Source organism: Cryptomeria japonica, chromosome 5 (genome assembly GCF_030272615.1).
Source record: "Cryptomeria japonica chromosome 5, Sugi_1.0, whole genome shotgun sequence".
NCBI lineage: Eukaryota > Viridiplantae > Streptophyta > Pinopsida > Cupressales > Cupressaceae > Cryptomeria > Cryptomeria japonica.
Window position 1 is genome coordinate 832,231,975 of NC_081409.1, and position 19,966 is coordinate 832,251,940.

General features: G+C 36.5%; 1 protein-coding gene across 1 annotated transcript; it reads right to left on the reverse strand.

The window, feature by feature from the left end:
- Positions 1–534: 534 nt before the first annotated feature.
- On the reverse strand, positions 535–1,857 carry LOC131075487 (L-type lectin-domain containing receptor kinase IX.1-like). Its single transcript, XM_058012332.2, has one exon. The coding sequence runs from the start codon at positions 1,855–1,857 to the stop codon at positions 535–537; it is 1,323 nt and encodes a 440-aa protein (XP_057868315.2).
- Positions 1,858–19,966: the final 18,109 nt, after the last annotated feature.

Below are 19,966 nucleotides of genomic sequence, written 5' to 3' on the forward strand. Positions count from 1 at the left end.
CCTCATAAGGACGAAATCTAATATTCCACATATTTAGAATAAATAAAAATGAGTTGTGAGAATCCAAATAAGACAAAGAACTTATAGAGATCCTTTATAAATATTCCTACAAAAAACAAATAAAAAAAATTAACTTTACCAAATAAAAATTAATTCCTAACAATTATATCAAATCAAGTGTTAATAAGGTAAATTGAACAACTTGAACAAAATTTAAATCTTTGAATTTGAACATGTATAGAACAAATTTACAACCACAAAGACATCCTTATGACTACAAAGTTGCTTAGAGTATATAATGCACTAGATTGGATATATAATGCCTACATGAATATAAATGCATAAAGATGTGTACAAATATAAAAGATATGATAAGGTTTAATAATAAATATAAGAATGTACGAGTATAGAAATGAAAGGGGGAATGAACCTAACTTTAGAGAAGATTGCACTATTTATCAATATATAAATCTATACACCATGAGTAAGTTAACGTGCAGCAAGCCTTCGTCATCCCCTTGATATAATTCCGATTTATACGCATATTTGGTCCGAAAGTGATAGGGAACGGCTTCGTGAGCTGGTGGAAAGCTTACTAGACGAGTACAAAACTCCATCGACTGTCGATGTTGAGGATGCGGTGATGTCAGCAGAAGGACGGTGACCATACACAGGCACAGGAAATTTTAGAGAAACATGAGGCAACTCTGCTCCTCTTTTCAATATATTCACCACTGTTTCCATATTTGGTCTAGCATTGGGATCGGGATGAGAACACATCAATCCCACTTTCATAACCCGCTCCATTTCCTGAACATTGAAATTTCCACCCAGTTTCCCATCTGCTGCATCAAGAATCCTGTGGTGTCCATGCAAGTCCCAAACCCATTCCACCACTCTGCAATTGTGTTCAATCAAGCTCCAGTCTGCCGGCCGTCTTCCACATGCAATTTCGAGACTCAGGGCTCCAAAGCTGAACACGTCGGCCTCTCGAGTGGCTTTTCCCGTTGTTACGGACTCTGGTGCTATGTACCCTATTGTTCCTGCGGGCACAGTAATATGCCCTCCCTTTTCACGTTCCATGACTCTCGCAAGCCCAAAATCACCCAGCTTGGCTTTGAAATTTGAATCCAGCATCACATTGCTGGCCTTTATGTCTCTGTGCACAATGCTCTCATGCCGGTCCTCATGAAGATAAACCAGAGCCGAGGCTACTTCACAGGCTATTCTGTACCTTCGATCCCATTTCAAAGCACTAGCCTGTGTCTCCCCAAAAAGATATTTATCAAGGCTTCCATTTGAGAGAAATTCGTAGACCAGAAGCAAATCGTCCTTTCGATGGCACCACCCAAGAAACCTTACAAGATTGTGGTGTGTAAGCTTACTGTTTATAATCACTTCTGAGATGTACTCATTCTTACCTTGACTGGCCTTTGCAGATATTCTTTTCACCGCCACAGCTTCATTTGTGCCAGGCAAAGTGCCTCTGTATACACATCCAAAACCGCCGCTTCCAATCTTGTGAGCGTCGCTGAAGTTGTTGGTGGCGGCACTGAGATCAACATATGCAAATGAGCGAACGGACTGAGAAGCCTGGCAAAGCAAATTGTTGAGCTCCTCGTCGTTCTTCCGAGCCTCACCTCTGCTCTTCCTCTTGATGTAACACCTGCGTCCAATGAAGATAAAACTGCATATGGCGGGCACGAGGAATATCAATATAATCACAATATTAGGTATTTTCCACGAACCTGTTACGTCTGATCGAAGTAAGAAGAAAGACCGAGACCGAGATAAGGGAATGGTGCCGCCAGGCACCGGAGCTGAGGTGGGGCTAGCGTTGGGCAAAAAATGAAACATTAAGGAATAGGCTCAAATAATTCTTTCCTGTAACTATTGCTAATCACTAATATAATGCGGTTGTCTCCTACCTCAGTCAATTATGTCAGATTTACATATAATACGATTCGTTTCATATCTTACATGTAATTCGGTTGTTTCCTATCTCAATTAATTACCCATGGAAGAGAGTCACACATCAACCCAAATTTTAATATGCAAACAGAATTGACCCGGCTTCAGATGGGAGTTCTTTCCACACCAATTTCCTGAATAACGAGTGTAACGGATAAAGTTTGTTTTACGTCGTTGCTCGGTTTTCTTCCCCTGCAACTACGTACCGCGTTTTCTCGTGCCTTGTCATCTTAAGTTCCGCGTGAACTCCGCGTAGTAATTGAGTACAACTTAAAGGGGCGTACTGTCTTGAGCATTTTCTAAATAATTTCAGTGTGATCATGATAGTAAGCACTTAAGTGCAATTAAATCACTATTATCTGTGCTTTCTCACGTCAAAGGACTTCGTCGTCATTGGCACGTTGCAACTTTGCTACGAAGTTTCTTTCACTGCGTAAGCCTTGGTTTATCTTCTTTTTATCATTGAAATCTTTCGATACGATTAGTGGGCTTCCATTTGCTTCCATATGTCCTATCATAGCTTGGAATTGATGAGGATTAATGTCGTTTGGGGCTAGGGATTCTTGTAAAAAACAAATTCTATGGATGCGGGAAGTTTCGAGGAGACCAACGATGATATTTGTGTGAGGGTCTTTCTAAGATGGTCGAGGAGATTATACTGGGAAATGGTTGGGAAGAGGATGAAGTCCCTTGGACAATTACCTGACCACGACATGTAGTTACATTAAAATTAGGTCTCAAAGTTTGGATTGAATTTGTTTGATCCTATCAACTACAAAGTCATATGATGTGCAGCCATGGATGTTGTTGGACGCAGAGGATCCACCTGGTTCATGCTTGGCTGTATCATGACCTTTTATTCAATGCTATTCAAAATATTTGTTGTTCTTTATATCATGTGGGTTAAAATTGGTTTTCATAAAAAGCTATTGTCACATGCACTTTGATCATGTTTTCTTGGATCAATTTTCAAAAAACTTGTTTTATGGGTTTCCCACTGTAGTGTATTTATGTTCAGGATATTTTGTTTTTTTTGGGTTATCTTTGTAAAATGATAACATTGTTTTGGACAACTTGGATATTTCAATTTTATATTTTATATTTATTTTTTTGGATGATGGTGGTGCTGCAGTTTGAATGTGCTTGTAATATTTTATGATTATGTTTTTATTTTTTATTTAGAAATGAGGTTTTTAATAAATTAAATATTGTTAGTATCTTTGTACTCTCTGTAAATTTTAACTAGTATTTTAATAAGAAGGGTTTTTGTACATTGATGTTTTTGTATATGGTTTCATCAAAATAATTTATACATTATAATTATAAATGAAATTTCATTTTTTGATTAAGATTTTGAACAATCTATTGACAATTTTTTTTTTAAGAATGAACTATAGAAATCTATATACAAGCTATCTCCAATATTGTAGGAAGGTCACAATTTTTTTACCTATTGATGGTGGTGTTAGCATAAACACGCATGAGTAAATGATGATCAATTACTCCTCTTGAAAAGTAATACAACACACTCTAAGATTCCTTTTAAGCCAGGTCTTGATCATGTTGGGATAACCTAGTGGCCTATTTGTTAGTAATACTAGGTGTAAGCTAGAAATTGTACATCTCAAATTCTTCTTGTCTCCAAAATTGTGTAAACATAGAAGAGTTATAATTAAAAAAACTTAAGACATTCATACACATTCCAATGTAAGCAAATCTGAACATTTAAATGACTTTTAGTGATTTAAATTATTCTAACATGTGAGTTAAAGAAATAAAAAAAGATATAAGTTAACAAAAAAATAATAAAATAGATCTAATCTAACATGATAATGGTAGTAGTGATTCACTTGTCAAATCTAAATGATTAGGCATAATTAAATAAACCAATGCAATGTTTACAAACTTCACATAATTAAACAAAACATTGATGCAATCATCTACAGGAAAGTAAGAATTTCATCAAATCGTAATATCATAACCATGTGCTAATGTATGACAAAACCCTATGCAAACACATTCAATCATTGATTCTTCTAAGCTGTCCATTTTCAGATAGGAAAACTAAAGGATACAAATACCAGTCAAGCATAATATCATCCAAAATAAACAAACATTCTCCTTTGCATCAATAAATGTGAAAGCTCATATAAAACCTAGTAGGTATTACATGTTGAAGATTGAAGAAACTCAATTATTGCTTTTGGATTCGATTGTTTATCTATACAATAGAATGACTTTCCAACTCTAAATCTAGATGCCAATTGAAAAATAAATAGAGGCTCCAGATCCAATGGTTTATGGATCTAGGATGTCATAACTCAAACCACAACTAATTAATAAAAAAACTAACTACGAATCTAATAACTCAATGATGAATGGTAGGTACCAAACCGATACTGAGAGAGAGGGGGGGGGGGTGAATCAGTACAGGCACAAAAAATTTTCCCGAACTAGTTTGACTGCAAATAGTGAACTCGACTGGCAATCACTAACACCAATCTGAACCAGATTACTACCGGTTAAACACAATGAAACTGGGAAAGACATAAACTAGGATCACTTAGCTTTCCATACAACCTACTCCCTCATTTCTACTTTATCCTTATGCATAAACAGATAATCTATCATCAGAGATACAATAATTTACTAGCATAACATGATTCACCGCTTGACAGAAAATAACAAAACATCATATGAAAGAGGCATCACACATGACACATATATTTTTCACGTGGAAACCCAACTGGGAAAAACCACGATGGGGATGAATACCCACAAGCTATTTTTGAACTCTGTAGAAGTCCACTCTGTTAGGAGCCTAGTCTGGTTAAAGACTGTTACAACAGGTTCTGTTAGGAATCGATCCTGTTAGGGATCACCCGGTTAAGGGATGGCTAGAATACCCGGTTAAGGGTTAAACCCTATTAGAGGTTACCTTGTTAGAGGATTTAATGAACTCAATGGCTTTGAGTCACCCTGTCAAAGGATTTACAACAAGCTGGTTAAAGCTACCTAGTTAAGGGATTTTCCAACTGTTGAAGTGGTTAAAGATCAACAGGTATTACAATGATCTAGTAATAGCACTCAATGCCAATGTAGATCCACTTTAGTTCCTTCCTTCTGCACACACACTATGCAGGTATCAATCCTCTCATCTGGTCTAGCAATTATCACGTATCTCTGCACTTAGATACACACACACCATTTGCCAACAACCTCAGTATGAGACACAACATCGACCTTATAGGAAACAGATAGGTCGGCAGCATAAACCCTAAACCCTAAACATTTAGGTTAAGCAATTGATCGGTTCAATCCTGACCATTGAACACTTTGCATTTGAATACAATGATCTTGAACAGATCTCAAGGTATTCTTCATCGTTCGTTCTTCACTGCTTCATGGAGGCGATAACCCATCACGCGTTCTCCACCGTTTACAGGGACTTCACACATTCCCGAGGTAGATGGGATCAATCTCCTTCATGCAAGATCCTTCACGCGCACAAGGCTGACATGGCAACACGATCTGATCTTCATTATAATGATAACTCATCACATGATGTCATCAGTTGAATCACACAGGCTTGGAACACTTCAACCGAAAACCCTAAAGCTAAGACTACCAACCGATAGTCCTACCACATTCCATGTACCGGTTCACATTTCAACATACCAATTTACTTGGAGAAACATACCACTTCACCTATTGCTCATATACTGGTTTACAACATCATACCAGTTCTCTTTGCCAGCTGCTTAGCTTCAATATACTAGTTCACTTCTTTGCACATATATCGGTTTACACCACCATACTAGTTCTCTTTGCCAAATTCTTAACTGGTAAATGCCTAACCGGTTCACTCTTCAGCATATTGACATCAATGACAACATAATATCATCATGTCAACATACTCTGCACAAATGCCAACAATCTCCCCCTTTGGCATTGATGGCAATATACAAAGATATCACTCTTTCTGCATCACATCTTCTTCCTTAATAATACAAATATTTTCTCTGCTTCACATCTTCTCCCACTTTTATAACAATGCCAAAGTGGAGGTAAAAGCTTCCCTATTCCACTATGCTGCTCCCCCTGAGGAGTAGCATCCTTCAACACATCAATCCTAAAAAATATTGGACACTGCAATACCTGACTAATGTGGAGCACAAACATTTAGTTTACCTCTTGAAGGGGCAACACCCCTAATTCACCTCTCAAATAGGTAAATGTAACCTTTGGTAGAGGCTTGGTGAATATGTCTGCTAACTACTCCTTACTAGAAACATGTTCCAATACCACTTCTTTGTTCTGAACCTTTTCCCTCAAGAAATGATACTTGAGTTCGAAGTGCTTGGTTCTAGCATGTAAAACTGGATTCTTGGAAACGTTAATTGTACTTGTATTGTCACAAAATATGCTTACCGGTTCAGAAACATGAATTTTGAAGCCATTCAATACATGCTTCATCCAAATAGTCTGGGTGCAGTTCATAAAAGATGCAACATACTCCGCTTCTGCTGTAGACTGAGAGATACAACTCTGCTTTTTACTCATCCATGAGACCAGTCTACCACCGAGAAAGAATGCACCACCAGTTGTGCTCTTCTGGTCATCTACATTACCAGCCCAATCAACATCTGTGAACACTTTCTGGTTGAAATCATTATTGTATGGATACCATAACCCATAGTCAATAGTTCCCTTCAGATATCTAAGAATCCACTTGACTGCTACCAAGTGGGATTCTCTTGGACTTTGCTTAAATCGAGTGGTAATACCCACTGCATGTGCAATATCCGGTCTGCTATGCACTACATAATGCAACTTACCAATCATTGATCGGTAATCCTTCTCATTTACCACTGCTGTGTCATCCTCTTTTGGTCATTTACAACTGGTCACCATTGGTGTACCAACCGGTTTACTGTCTTCCATGCCAAAAGTCTTCAACACTTCTTTGACATACTTGGACTGAGTAATAAAGTTTCCATCTTTCATTTGCTGAATCTGCAGTCCAATGAAGAACTTAATCTCCCCTATAAGTGACATTTCAAATTCTTTTTTCATCTTATCTGCAAAATCATGACTCATCTTGTCATCTCCTCCAAAGATGATGTCATCAACAAATACTTCGTAGATCAAAATCTGATCTCCTTCTGATTTCAAGTAGATATTGCTATCTTCACTTGTTCTTTCAAATCCAATCTTCACAAGATGGGAATGCAAGCATTCATACCATGCTTTCGGTGCCTGCTTTAGTCCATACAAGGCTTTATGTAGCCTACACACCATGTCACTGTCTTCTGATAGGACAAACCCATCTGGTTGCTCTATATACACCTCCTTTTCAAGTATTCCATTTAGGAATGCAAATTTTACATCCATTTGGTATACCTTGAATCCTTTAAAAGCTGCATATGCAAGAAGCATACACACTCCTTCCAATCTTGCTACTAGAGCAAAGGTTTCTCCATAGTCTTCTCCTTCTTCTTGGGCATATCCTTTACACACTAGTCTGGCTTTGTTCCTTACCACTGTGCCATCCTCATTTATCTTGTTTCTGAAAACCCATTTGGTTCCAATGATATTTTTATGCTCCGATCTGGGTACCAAAGACCACATGCCATTTTTTTCTATCTGGCCAAGTTCCTCCTTCATTGCCTTGATCCAGTCTTCATCTTTATGTGCCTCTTTGAATGATTTAGGCTCAAATTTAGAGATCATAAATGAGCTTTCTCTGACCTTTCTTCTTGTAAGAATTCCTACATCTTTGTCTCCTATGATCTTCTTTGGATCATGATTGAGTTTGACATACCTAGGTATGTTCTTAAAAGATTCCTCTTGCTTTTCTTCTTCTTCATCCTCATCTTCATCAGCATCAGCATCCATCGGTGTAGGAGCATAATCACTGGTACTAGGCTGATTTGTAACCGGTTCATCTCCTACTTGCTCACTGTCAGTTTCCTCAGGTTTCCCAGAGTTTTCATCAATCCTAACATTGATTCTTTCAACAATTCTCTGAGTCCTATTGTTGAATCATTTGAGAGCTTTACTCTCGATGGAATATCCTAGGAATATTCCCTCATCACATTTAGCATCAAACTTGCTCTGATGTTCAGTCCTCTTGATGTAACAATTGCTACCAAACACTCTAAAGTAGCTTACCATTGGTGTCTTACCGGTCCAGTACTCATAAGGAGTCTTATCCTTTCCCTTTTTGATGAGTACCTGGTTCATTGTGTAGACTGTAGTGCTCACCGCTTCTTTCCAAAAGGTGTGAGCGACCTTTCCTTGGATCAACATAATTCTAGCCACTTCAACCACAGTCTGGTTGTTTCTCTCTGCTAGGCCATTCTGCTGTAGAATCCGGGGGGCAGACAGTTGCCTCTTGATGCCATTTTCTTCACAATATTTGTTAAATTCACCAGAAGTGAATTCCCCTCCTTGATCAGTTCTAAGGCATTTGATTCTTCTACCACTTTCCTTTTCTACTAGTTCTCTAAAAGCTCTAAACTTTCCAAAGGCTTCTAACTTGTCTTTCAAGAATGTGACCCACATCATTCTTGAGCAATCATCTGTAAGAATCATAAAATACCTATCTCCCTGCACACTCCTAGTTTTCATAAGACCACACAAATCAGTATGTACAAGATCAAGTAAGTTGTCAGCAGTGAAAGATTTACCTTTGAAGGTTGAGGAAGACATTTTCCCCAGTTGACATTCTCTACACAAAGGATTTTCCGGTTTGCTCAGCATCAATAGTCCTCTAACTACCTTGACCTTACTAGCCTTTATTATGTTATCAAAGTTTACATGGCAAAGTCTCCTATGCCATATCCAACTATCATCAAACTTAGCCATAAGACATGTACTTATATTTGCATTTAGCTGAAATAAGTTACCTTTGGTCTGCATACCGATGGCCATCAATTCACCATTCTTTCCTATGATTTTGCACACTCCATTTTTGAATTCTAGAGTGAGTCCATTGTCATTCAGCTAGGCAACACTCAATAGATTGTGTCTGAGACCTTCCACCCAATACACATTGTCAGAACTGCTCTTTCCATTCAGAGAGATGGACCCTCTTCCTTTGACCATACACGGTGCATCATTACCAAAGCGAACCACACCACCATCATATTCTTCCAAAGATAGAAACTTGCTCTGGTCACCAGTCATATGGTGAGAACAACCACTATCAATAATCCACTCATTGGAATTATCAAAGCGAGAGACAAGAGCCTTCTTGTCTGACACATCTTCCTTTACTGCAACAAACACAATATCTTCATTTTCTTCATCTTCCGATTCCTCATCTGTGACTCCCTCATCAACTGCTACAAAACAGTTTCTTTGGTTTCCTCCTTTCAATTTCTTGAACCTTTCTGGTTTGTCCTTGTTGTCACCGTTAGGGCAGTTTACAACAATATGTCCTATCCGGTTACAAGAAAAGCATTTCAAAGGGAGCTTATCTCTGTATTTACTGGTTCCCTTAGGAAGTCTCTTGGCAAGAAGAGCTTCAAATTCCATCAGAATCTCCTCATCATCCATTTCTCTGCTCTGTCTTGGTTCACTATTGGTGCTTGCTTCTTTTCCTTTTCTAGATGGTGTAGCAGATGCTTTAAAAGCTGATTCAATCTTTTGAACATTGCCATCAAAACTATTTAGCTCATAGGCTGTCAACTTTGCAATGATGGAGTCTAGGGATACCTTATTCTTGTCTACTGATCTCAACTCCTAAATAGCAACAACCCTTACTGCATAGACCGGTAATAAAGATCTCAAAACTTTTCTTACCATAGTGGAATCTTCCATTTTACCACCTGCACTCTTGATATCTCCAACAAAAGTTTTGATTCTTATTCCATATTATTGAATGGTCTCACCTTCAACCATCTACATGTCTTCAAACTTCCGTCTAAGGCTTTCTTCCTTAGCTTGTTTTACATGCTCATCGCCGCCATAGATATTCTCAAGAGTATCCCATACTTCTTTGGGATTTTCTTTATCTTGGACATCAATAAACTCAATGTCAGATAAACTGCTGATTAGGGCTTCCATGACTTGCCCATTCTCCTGAATCTCTCTCTTTTGATCATCGTTGAGAATACTGGTAGGGATAACATAAGCATTCTGAACATAACTCCAGTGTTGAGCACCCATGCTTCTGATGTATATCTTCATTCTGTCCTTCTATATTTTAAAGTTATCTCTGTTGAACTTTGGACCTTCCCTCTTCATCATTACAATAGGTTCTTTCCCTCAAGCGGTTAAGTTTACAACATAGAGGTCCTGGAGGATGCTCTGATACCAATTGATAACTCAATGATGAATGGTAAGTACCAAACCGGTACTGAGAGGGGGGGGGGTGAATCAGTATAGGCACAAAAACTTTTCCCGAACCGGCTTGACTGCAAACAGTGAACTTGACTGGCAATCACTAACACTGATCTGAACCAGATTACTACTAGTTAAACACAATGCAACTGGGAAAGACATAAACTGGGAACACTTAGCTTTCCATACAACCTATGCCCTCATTTCCATTTTATCCTTATGCATAAATAGATAATCTATCATCAGAGATACAATAAATTACTAGCATAACATGATTCACCGCTTGACAGAAAATAACAAAACATCACATGAAAGAGGCATCCCACATGACACATATATTTTTCATGTGGAAACCCAACTGGGAAAAACTACAGTGGAGATGAATACCCATAAGCTGTTTTTGAACTCTTTAGAAGTCCGCTCTGTTAGGAGCCTAGTCCGGTTAAAGACTGTTACAACAGGTTCTGTTAGGAACCGATCCTGTTAGGGATCACTCAGTTAAGGGATGGCTAGAATACCCTATTAATGGTTAAACCCTGTTAGAGGTTACCTTGTTAGAGGATTTTATAAACTCAATGGTTTTGAGTCACCCTGTTAAAGGATTTACAACAAACTGGTTAAAGCTACCCGGTTAAGGGATTTTCCAACTATTGAAGTGGTTAAAGATCAACAGGTATTACAATGATCTAGTAATAGCACTCAATGCCAATGCAAATCCGCTTTATTTCCTTCCTTCTGCACACACACTATGCAGGTATCAATCCTCTCATCTGGTCTGGCAAGAATCATGTATCTCTACACTTAGATACACACACAACATTTTCCAGCAACCTCAGTATGAGACACAACATCGACCTTATAGGAAACAGATAGGTTGATAGCATAAACCTTAAACCTTAAACATTTAGGTTAAGGAATTGATTGGTTCAATCTTGACCATTGAACACTTTGCATTTGAATACAATGGTCTTGAACAGATCTCAAGACATTCTCCATTGTTCGTTCTTCACCACTTCATGGAGACGATAACCCATCATGCGTTCTCCACCGTTTACAGGGACTTGGCACATTCTCAAGGTAGATAGGATCAATCTCCTTCATGCAAGATCCTTCACACGTACAAGGCGGACATGACAACACGATCTGATCTTCATTATAATGCTAACTCATCACACGATGTCATCGGTTGAATCACACAGGCTTGGAACACTTCAACCGGAAACCCTAAAGCTAAGACTACCAACCGGTAGTCCTACCACATTCCATGTACCAGTTCACATTTTAACATACTGATTTACTTGGACAAACATACCTCTTCACCTATTGCTCATATACCGGTTTACACCACCATACCGGTTCTCTTTGCCAATTGCTTAGCTTCAATATGTCGGTTCACTTCTTTGCACATATACCAGTTTACACCACCATACCGGTTCTCTTTGCCAGCTGCTTAACCAGTAAATGCCTAACCAGTTCACTCTTCAACATATTGACATCAATGACAACATAATATCATCATGTCAACATACTTTGCACAAATGCCAACAAAATCACTATCAATTAGCCTAACTATACCAAAAGATGAACTCTAAAATATTAGTGGCTAAGGATTCCAAAGTCCATATCGTATGACTAAAATAATATGTAGTATTCTAAAATTAACTTTAAGTTGATGTGGCCTCTAGTTGGTTAGTGAGTATGCCTAGGAATCACAAGAACTCTTAGTTCACTAATAGCTACACTAGGAATAACATGTGACACTTTATCTACTTAGTTCGTTTATCTAGAAATGCTTCCAAGAAAGCGTTCATTGTTTCATTGAAGTCATCCAAACTTGACCCTTTGACATAGTTCATTTTGATCTTTTGACATAATTCTTAGACCTCATGACAATCCATAACTAATTGTGTAAAGATAAACCTCCTAAAATTTTACATATTTATCCTATCAATGAGTAAGAGTCTATAAAAAATTCCAAATGTTCCCTACAAACCCTTTTAAACCATTAATGCTAACCATGCAATCAATTGATAGACTTGTAAAAACATATATGTGAAATCCCTTTACCATTTAACCCAGAAAAATGAGACTTAAACATGTTTATAACAGTCAATATTGATGATGATATATGATGCTTGTGAGAATCCATTAAATAGACCAATGGGACCCATGACCTCCATTTCTTGAAGACACATGAAAATATTCGACTTACTTTTGAGTTAGCCCCCTAATCTACTCTTTGATACAATCTCCCACCAAAAACCACGCAAGGGCAGTATAATCGTTTCCATCAAATAAAACCTATGTAAGCACATATAGAATAATAACCCAAATGTCTTTGCCACATCTAACACCCTAAAACATGTGTAACCTCTCTATTCGTCCACATTACATGTAACCACAAAGTTGTCAACTAATATAATCACGGCACGTTAGACAAATAATGCATTGAAACTGCCGTCTTTCTTTTATCATTTCCATAACATTTAAGCTAATGAAATAGGCAATATATTAGCTAATTAATCTTGTTCAACTAAGATCAACGACTAGGAAAGAATAGTAAGGCCAAAGATTCAGACAAGTATATCTCGCCATTTCAGTGTGGTGTGATAAGAAATGAACATGTAGCTCAACTACCACATTGTATGTCCCACTGTGAACCCATATAGAATAGATAATTCAAGCACATTATATTTGAATCATTAAACTACCTATCAAACTATGACCAGATCATTATTACATAGGCCCATTGAGGAACCTGTATACCAACCTCCTGATAAACGAATATGATACATTTAAGCTTTCCATTTGAACGTTAATCAACATTAGCATGTGACACATTTTGATATTTGAAAATGTCAATTAAAAAGTTTAATTATTACACCACTTACACATTAAGCTAAATTATCTCCCTTTTTTAAACTCTAAGAAACTTGTGATCACAAGAATTTTGTATATCTGAAATTCTTGAAATAATTTTATTTTTTTAAATTTCAAAATCACAAAATTCTTTAAAATAATTCTTGTGAAGATTTTCATAATCTTGCAAATCTGCAATTCCTTCAATCTTACAAATCTAAAATTCTTTAAATAATTCTTCTCTGCAAAAACAAAATGATCTTGTGAATCTACAAATAAAATGTCTTACAAGTAGAATGCCAGTTTTCTAATCTTCCTCAACTGGTGGAAATCTCGACAGAGGATGGAACCCAGAACTCCATCGTCTGTCGAGATTGACGATGAGGTGATATCAGGAGGAGGAAGTTGACCATACACAGGTACAGGGAATTCTAGAGAAACGTGAGGCAACTCTGCTCCTCTTTTTAATATACCCACCACTTGTTCTATACGCAATCTGGCACTTGGATCGGGATGCGAGCACAACAATCCCACTTTCATAAGACGTTCCATTTCCTCACCATTGAAATTTCCATCCAGTTTCTCATCTGCTGCATCAAGAATTCTGCGCTGCCCATGCAAGTGCCAAACCCATTCCACCACTCTGCAATTGTGATCAGTCAACCTCCAGTCTGCCGGTTTCCTTCCACAGGCAATTTCGAGTGCGAGAGCTCCAAAGCTGAACATGTCGGACTCTCGAGTGGCCTTTCCCGTTGTTACGGACTCTGGTGCCATGTACCCAATTGTTCCTGCTGCCACAGTAGTATGCCCTTCCCTTTCACGGTCCATCACTCTAGCAAGCCCAAAATCTCCCAGCTTGGCTTTGAAATTCGAATCCAGCATCACATTGCTAGCCTTTATGTCTCTGTGCACAACGCTCTCACGCCGGTCATCGTGAAGATAAACGAGAGCCGAAGCTACGTCACAGGCTATGCTGTATCTTCGATCCCACTTCAAAGCAGCCTCCGTCTCCCCAAATAGATATTTGTCAAGGCTTCCATTTGGGAGCAATTCATAGACCAGAAGCAAATTTTCTTTTTGATGACACCAACCCAGAAACCTGACAGGTTATGGTGTGTAAGCTTACTGTTTACAAGCACTTCTGATACGTACTCTTTCTTACCCTGCTTGGACGTTGGAGATAAACTTTTCACAGCCAGAGCTTCGTTTGTGCCAGGCAAAGTGCCTCTGTAAACACTCCCGAAGCCGCCGCTGCCAATCTTGTGAGCATAGCTGAAGTTGTTGGTGGTGGCTCTGAGATCTGCATATGGAAATGAGCGAACGGACTGAGAAGCCTCGCAAATCAATTTGTTGAGTTCCTCGTCGGTCTCCTCAGCCTCACCTCTGCTCTTCCTCTATGTACCACCTGCTGTCCAACGAAGATTATAGCGCCTATGCCGATCATAACGGATATCGATATAATCACGCTATCAGGTATATTGAAGGAAACTTTTTTGGGCGGGAGCGGGGAAAATGAGGGAGTGATGGCAACGGATAGCGGAGGTGAGGAGGAGCTAGCGTTGGGCAAAACCATTGCCAACGCCAGCAGTGCTGTTATCTGTAACTTAACGCTTCTCATTTCCACCTGCAAATTTCTACATAAATCAAACAAGACGTCTAAATGTCTCCTATTCTGAACCATTTGAACTATAATATCGATATATCGATGAAATCATAGCTCTTCCAGGATGAATTTATAGTATTGAAAATTAAAAAGAATCTACTTTCTTTTTATTTAAATAGTCATTAGGAAATAGTCTTCATGCTGGTATTCGATGCATTTTCACAGCTGTCTTATTCATGTGAGGTGTATACATTGCCACAAGGCTTACCTTGGTTTATTCTAAGCACTCTTTTATTTCCTGGAAATTTCGTTCGACCTAGTTTTCTCTTCATTTGTTTGAGTAATAAGCAATGTGGGAATCTCATTCTATCTAGTCTTTTATTAATTTGGGAATTTCATCTTTTTTTTTTTTGTTGTTGTTTATGGGAGAGGATTCAGTAGTTGAACACTTTAATTTTGTATTTCTCAAAATCTTACATGGAAATTTCAAATCACTCCCATTTTTTTACAACAGCTTACTTGACAAGTCTCTTACTTATAACTAAGATTTCAAGGCCACATCATCAAATATGATGCCAAGGTGTCCAAAACAGTCCAAAAACCAAGTGAGACCAATACTTGTGCGCTGATATGGTATCAGATGATTCGTTACTTTTTAGTGCTTATGTGTACACTTCATTCAATTATGTGTAGTCATCATCACAATAACAATTTTAAGTCACAACTATTGGTGCAATATTGTCAAAAATATTTGGTATTAAATCAACAAGTGTGGGCATTAAATTGACAAATGTTATTATAGCCATTGGAACACACTCAACTATTGGGCCATTTCCCCTACTTGGTTTTATGAATGTCCAATACAAGTTATACATAATGTAGATTAGTGTATTCAAGATTCTCTTTCATCTTTATTTTTCTTAAGAATTCAAAGGTTGAAATATGAAGCAAATTATATAATCAATATTTTTGAAAGCATTTAATTTTTGTTTTTAATATATCTCAATTTTGTAAAAGGTTTATATTTATTTTGAATAAAAATAATTATAACTTATTATTTGATGATAAGAGTAATCAATACTAAACCATGCTAAGAAATATTTGTGATAATGGTATGGTCAAAGGTAAGTATTAATAGTAATGGATGACATTTTGGTGGATAACCAACCTTGTATTAACAAATTATTGTAGACACCTTAAATCCTCCACATCCAACCACACCAACTCTTATTCCCTTCTTTCATTAGTTAAATATACTTAAATTATTTATTTAATTAATTTATAATTTATTCTCCTTCCCTCCATAGTCGCTTCAATTAAATTTACATTTTATATCTCTATCCTCCAAAAATTAAATAAGTGCATACTATTAATTTCATTCCTCCTTTTTCCACAAGCCCTTGGTTGACTAAATCCACCCAATTAACTAGTTAATGCACTTCCACATCCTAAAGCATATTCAAGCTATAGTCACACTTGACATACACTGGTCACATCTATCCAGCTTCTTCAAAAATTCTTTCATAAAATCTAAACCATCCATTTCTTCAAGAAGATATACTCTCCCTTGTTAATGTTTCCAATTGGTTACTTGGTTATCTCTATAAAGTACCTATCTTTAACTATTAAGACTCTCAAATTAGTGGTAAAAAAATAGGAGACAAAACATTTTTCTCCTTTGCGCTTTAGGTGAGCCTCTATTTCAATATCTAAATGATAACCCTTTTTTTCAAGAGATATTGATTAAATGAAAAAATGTTAGAAATATCACTAAGATTGGTATGATTGTTACAAAATTAGCTAGATCCTTAGTAGTTTTTCATTGCAATACCTTGAGAATAGAGTTGAACTTAAATAACTAAAATAAATAGAAGTATTGAAATGATTTTGTATTTAAATTTTTTAGATTCAAACTTTGGACCAAAAATAACCTTGATCAATGCCTAGTCTAGGGCCATAGACTCAAATTATTCTAAGAAAGTGCCTATTTATGACATACAAACTTCAAATTAGAGGACTTTGTTATATTACTCTCTTACAAAGACACATCCTAGATAGGTTATTTTCTACAACTCTTGTTAAAAATCACTCAATACAACACACAACCGTCCATATCTTATTCAAAAGCATGTTTAATAGATTAATTGAATAGAAAAAACAAATAAGATACACAATATAGAAAATGTATATAGATAAACTAAGAAACCCTTGATTTCTTTATTTAAAAGGAACTTGCATGCACTCAAAGAGACAATCAGAAAGAACACACAAAAAGTGTTTTTCATATCATTCAATCTAAACTTTAAACATGTCATATAGAGATTTCCACTTACATGCAAAATTTGTTACGCAACTCAGAATTTTCACTTTTCAATTGAATATCTCTAGTGTACCAAAATTAGAATAATATCCCCCCTTTTATTGCAAGTCTCATATTTAGAAAAACAAACATATCTGCCTAGAAACCTAATGATAACTTTTTTTTACATTTTTTACTTTTCATTAAATAAAAGTCACTTCCAAAGACTTGTTCCCATTAAAATATGATATTTACATTTGAAAATAAAATTAATGGGTCACTTTTTTCCTATGGAGATAACCAATCTTGATGCTTGAACCACTTGATGAAGCCAAAAATGTTGCACTATCTAAATTTTTTCAAAATTAGGTTATCTGTTGATATGGATTATAGTTGCCAAGAATAAATGACCAATTGAAATATAAATATGCTCAATCATTATATTTCTCTTCCCAAGAGGCATACATCTTCTTAGTAGGTCATTGAAAAGTAAGAATCCTAAATACCTTATATAATTTGTTCCATATTTTCCATCTAAAATTGCCCTAACTTCGTTACCAAAACTATAAAAAATTACCTCTACAAAAAAATAAATCATCCAATACATAGTGGTGAGCATTCACACATTCAATTCTTCATTAGCACATATAGAGGATAAAAAATTAGGCCCTATTATGTCAAATTCACCTTGTCATTGGTATAGGATTTTGACTTGACTCTTCTTATCCAAAATGTCTAGCATAACCCTTTTCTAGCTACTTCAATTGCGACCCCAATTTATCATTTACTTTCTTACCAGCTTGCCAATTATTTTTTATAACCAATATTAAATAAGATCTACCACCAATTTACCAATTATCTATATTTTTTCTTCCTTGGCTCATTTAATTTGTTTCTTTAGATCTTTAGTCTCTATAGGGAAATTCTCCCTATTTGATGGAAATAGTTCAACTGAGCTTGAAGGGCTATAAATTATTGGCACTAGTGCACTACTATATTCCAATTAGAGAGACCTCAATTGATTATTCTCCACAACCACATTCATATATTTGTACATTTTTTTCAAAATCTCCTCGTAGCAACTTTTCACTATAGCCTTTCTGAATAGAGTTGTATTCACTACTAATGTTGTCTCTTGTGAGGCTGGAGTATATGAAAATCTTTTTGTTAATTGTATTACTAATCGATAGACCAATTTTTTAATGTTTCAAACTTAGAGCTAAACCTTGATCCTAAAAAATACTTGTTTTACTTGCTCCTAAGTAGTGAAAACTTCATGTTCTTGTCTTCTTATTGTGGAAATAACTCGTACAATCATAATATCCTAGTTTGTGAGAAGAAACATACCATTATCCTACACTAATTTATTTCCTTCTTTAAGTGTCGTATTACCAACCTTAACATCTATCTGTTGCAACACATTCTTTGATATCTCATCCCATTGGGATGGATCCACATTATTTCTTGCTTCAAGTAAATCTCTTTTGGTATTAATCCTACCTAACCCTCATGAAAAAATTCTTTGGATTCTTTGGTCTTAATACAATCATCATCTACTAGAAATTGTTGGCATGCCAAGGCTCTTATGTCATTGGTATTATCTTTAGAGTGCTTCAAAATCTCAACCATTCTACTTTAGGCATAGTAGGCACAAAAACTCTTGTAGGTGAAGACATTGGCTACATGACTTTCTGGTATTCAACATTTTTTGCAAGGTCTTCATGTAGATAGCCTTTCCATTCTCTTCAAGGTTAACGACCTTTAAAATTTTAGCAAGTTGCTCGTTAAGGTCAACATCATATTGAGATTTCTCTTGTGCTTTAGATTCATATTTTTCCTTGACATAAGGCTTAAATAAATAGAGGAATGAGATCCCCTTTATATACAGTCCCATCCTCTTAAGGATAGGATAATGTTTCAACATGAGCAAGCATCCATTTAATCCTCTAAATTAGATCTGTCTCTTTTGCAAAGGCATCGGGGTGGTCAAGATTCAACCTCTTCTTCTATTCTTCTCCCCTCATTATGACCATCCACTTTCTTCTTTTCTCAATAACCTTCTCAATTATGAGGCAATTCATTATCACATCTTCCTCATACATAATTTTCTTGCAAAAATATTAGCCTTTGAATTCTTATTCTTACATGACATGTATGAAACCTTTAGGATCAAAGATCCTTGCGTACTAAAGACTCATTCTATAAGACAACAAAATTGCATAATTCTTTTCCAATCTATCCTTCTTGGCTACCAAGAAGTTAGAAAGCTTAAGAAAAATTGGAAAGAATGATCCCTTATTATATCATCTCAAATGCTCCTAATCTGACTCCTTGAACTACTAGACAAATTCAAGATTGAAATTCATTTTGAAACAAACCTAGACAAAATATGGGGGCTAACCAAATACCCATAAACTTTGAAAGTAGCAATGTAGATATACAAGAACTAATTACCCCATTTTGACTAATTGATCACATCAAAAACCTCCCATGATGATGAATATAATAGTTGTGTAGATCCTTTGCCGTAACCCTCTTTTTCATGTTACCACTAATAACCATGGAGAGATTTGTGAACCTTATTTTTACTATAGAGAACTTGTCACCCTCACTTTATCTATACTTGAGGAAATAGCCTTTGAGTCACTCTGCATGATTTTTTAACCTAAGAGAAGCCATAGTAGATAGAATATCTTCACCATTAATGGCTTTCCATTTTCCCTTTTGACACTTGAAAGAAGCCTCCAAAAAGAAAAAGGTGACAAACATTAAAGCACATTCTTGCATGGTATCCTTGGCTTCTTTAGAGACCTTGGCATTGGGAGGGGGGATCTTATGCATGATTTTGCTTGCTTTAGCTATGGGAAACAATGTATCTTATTCTC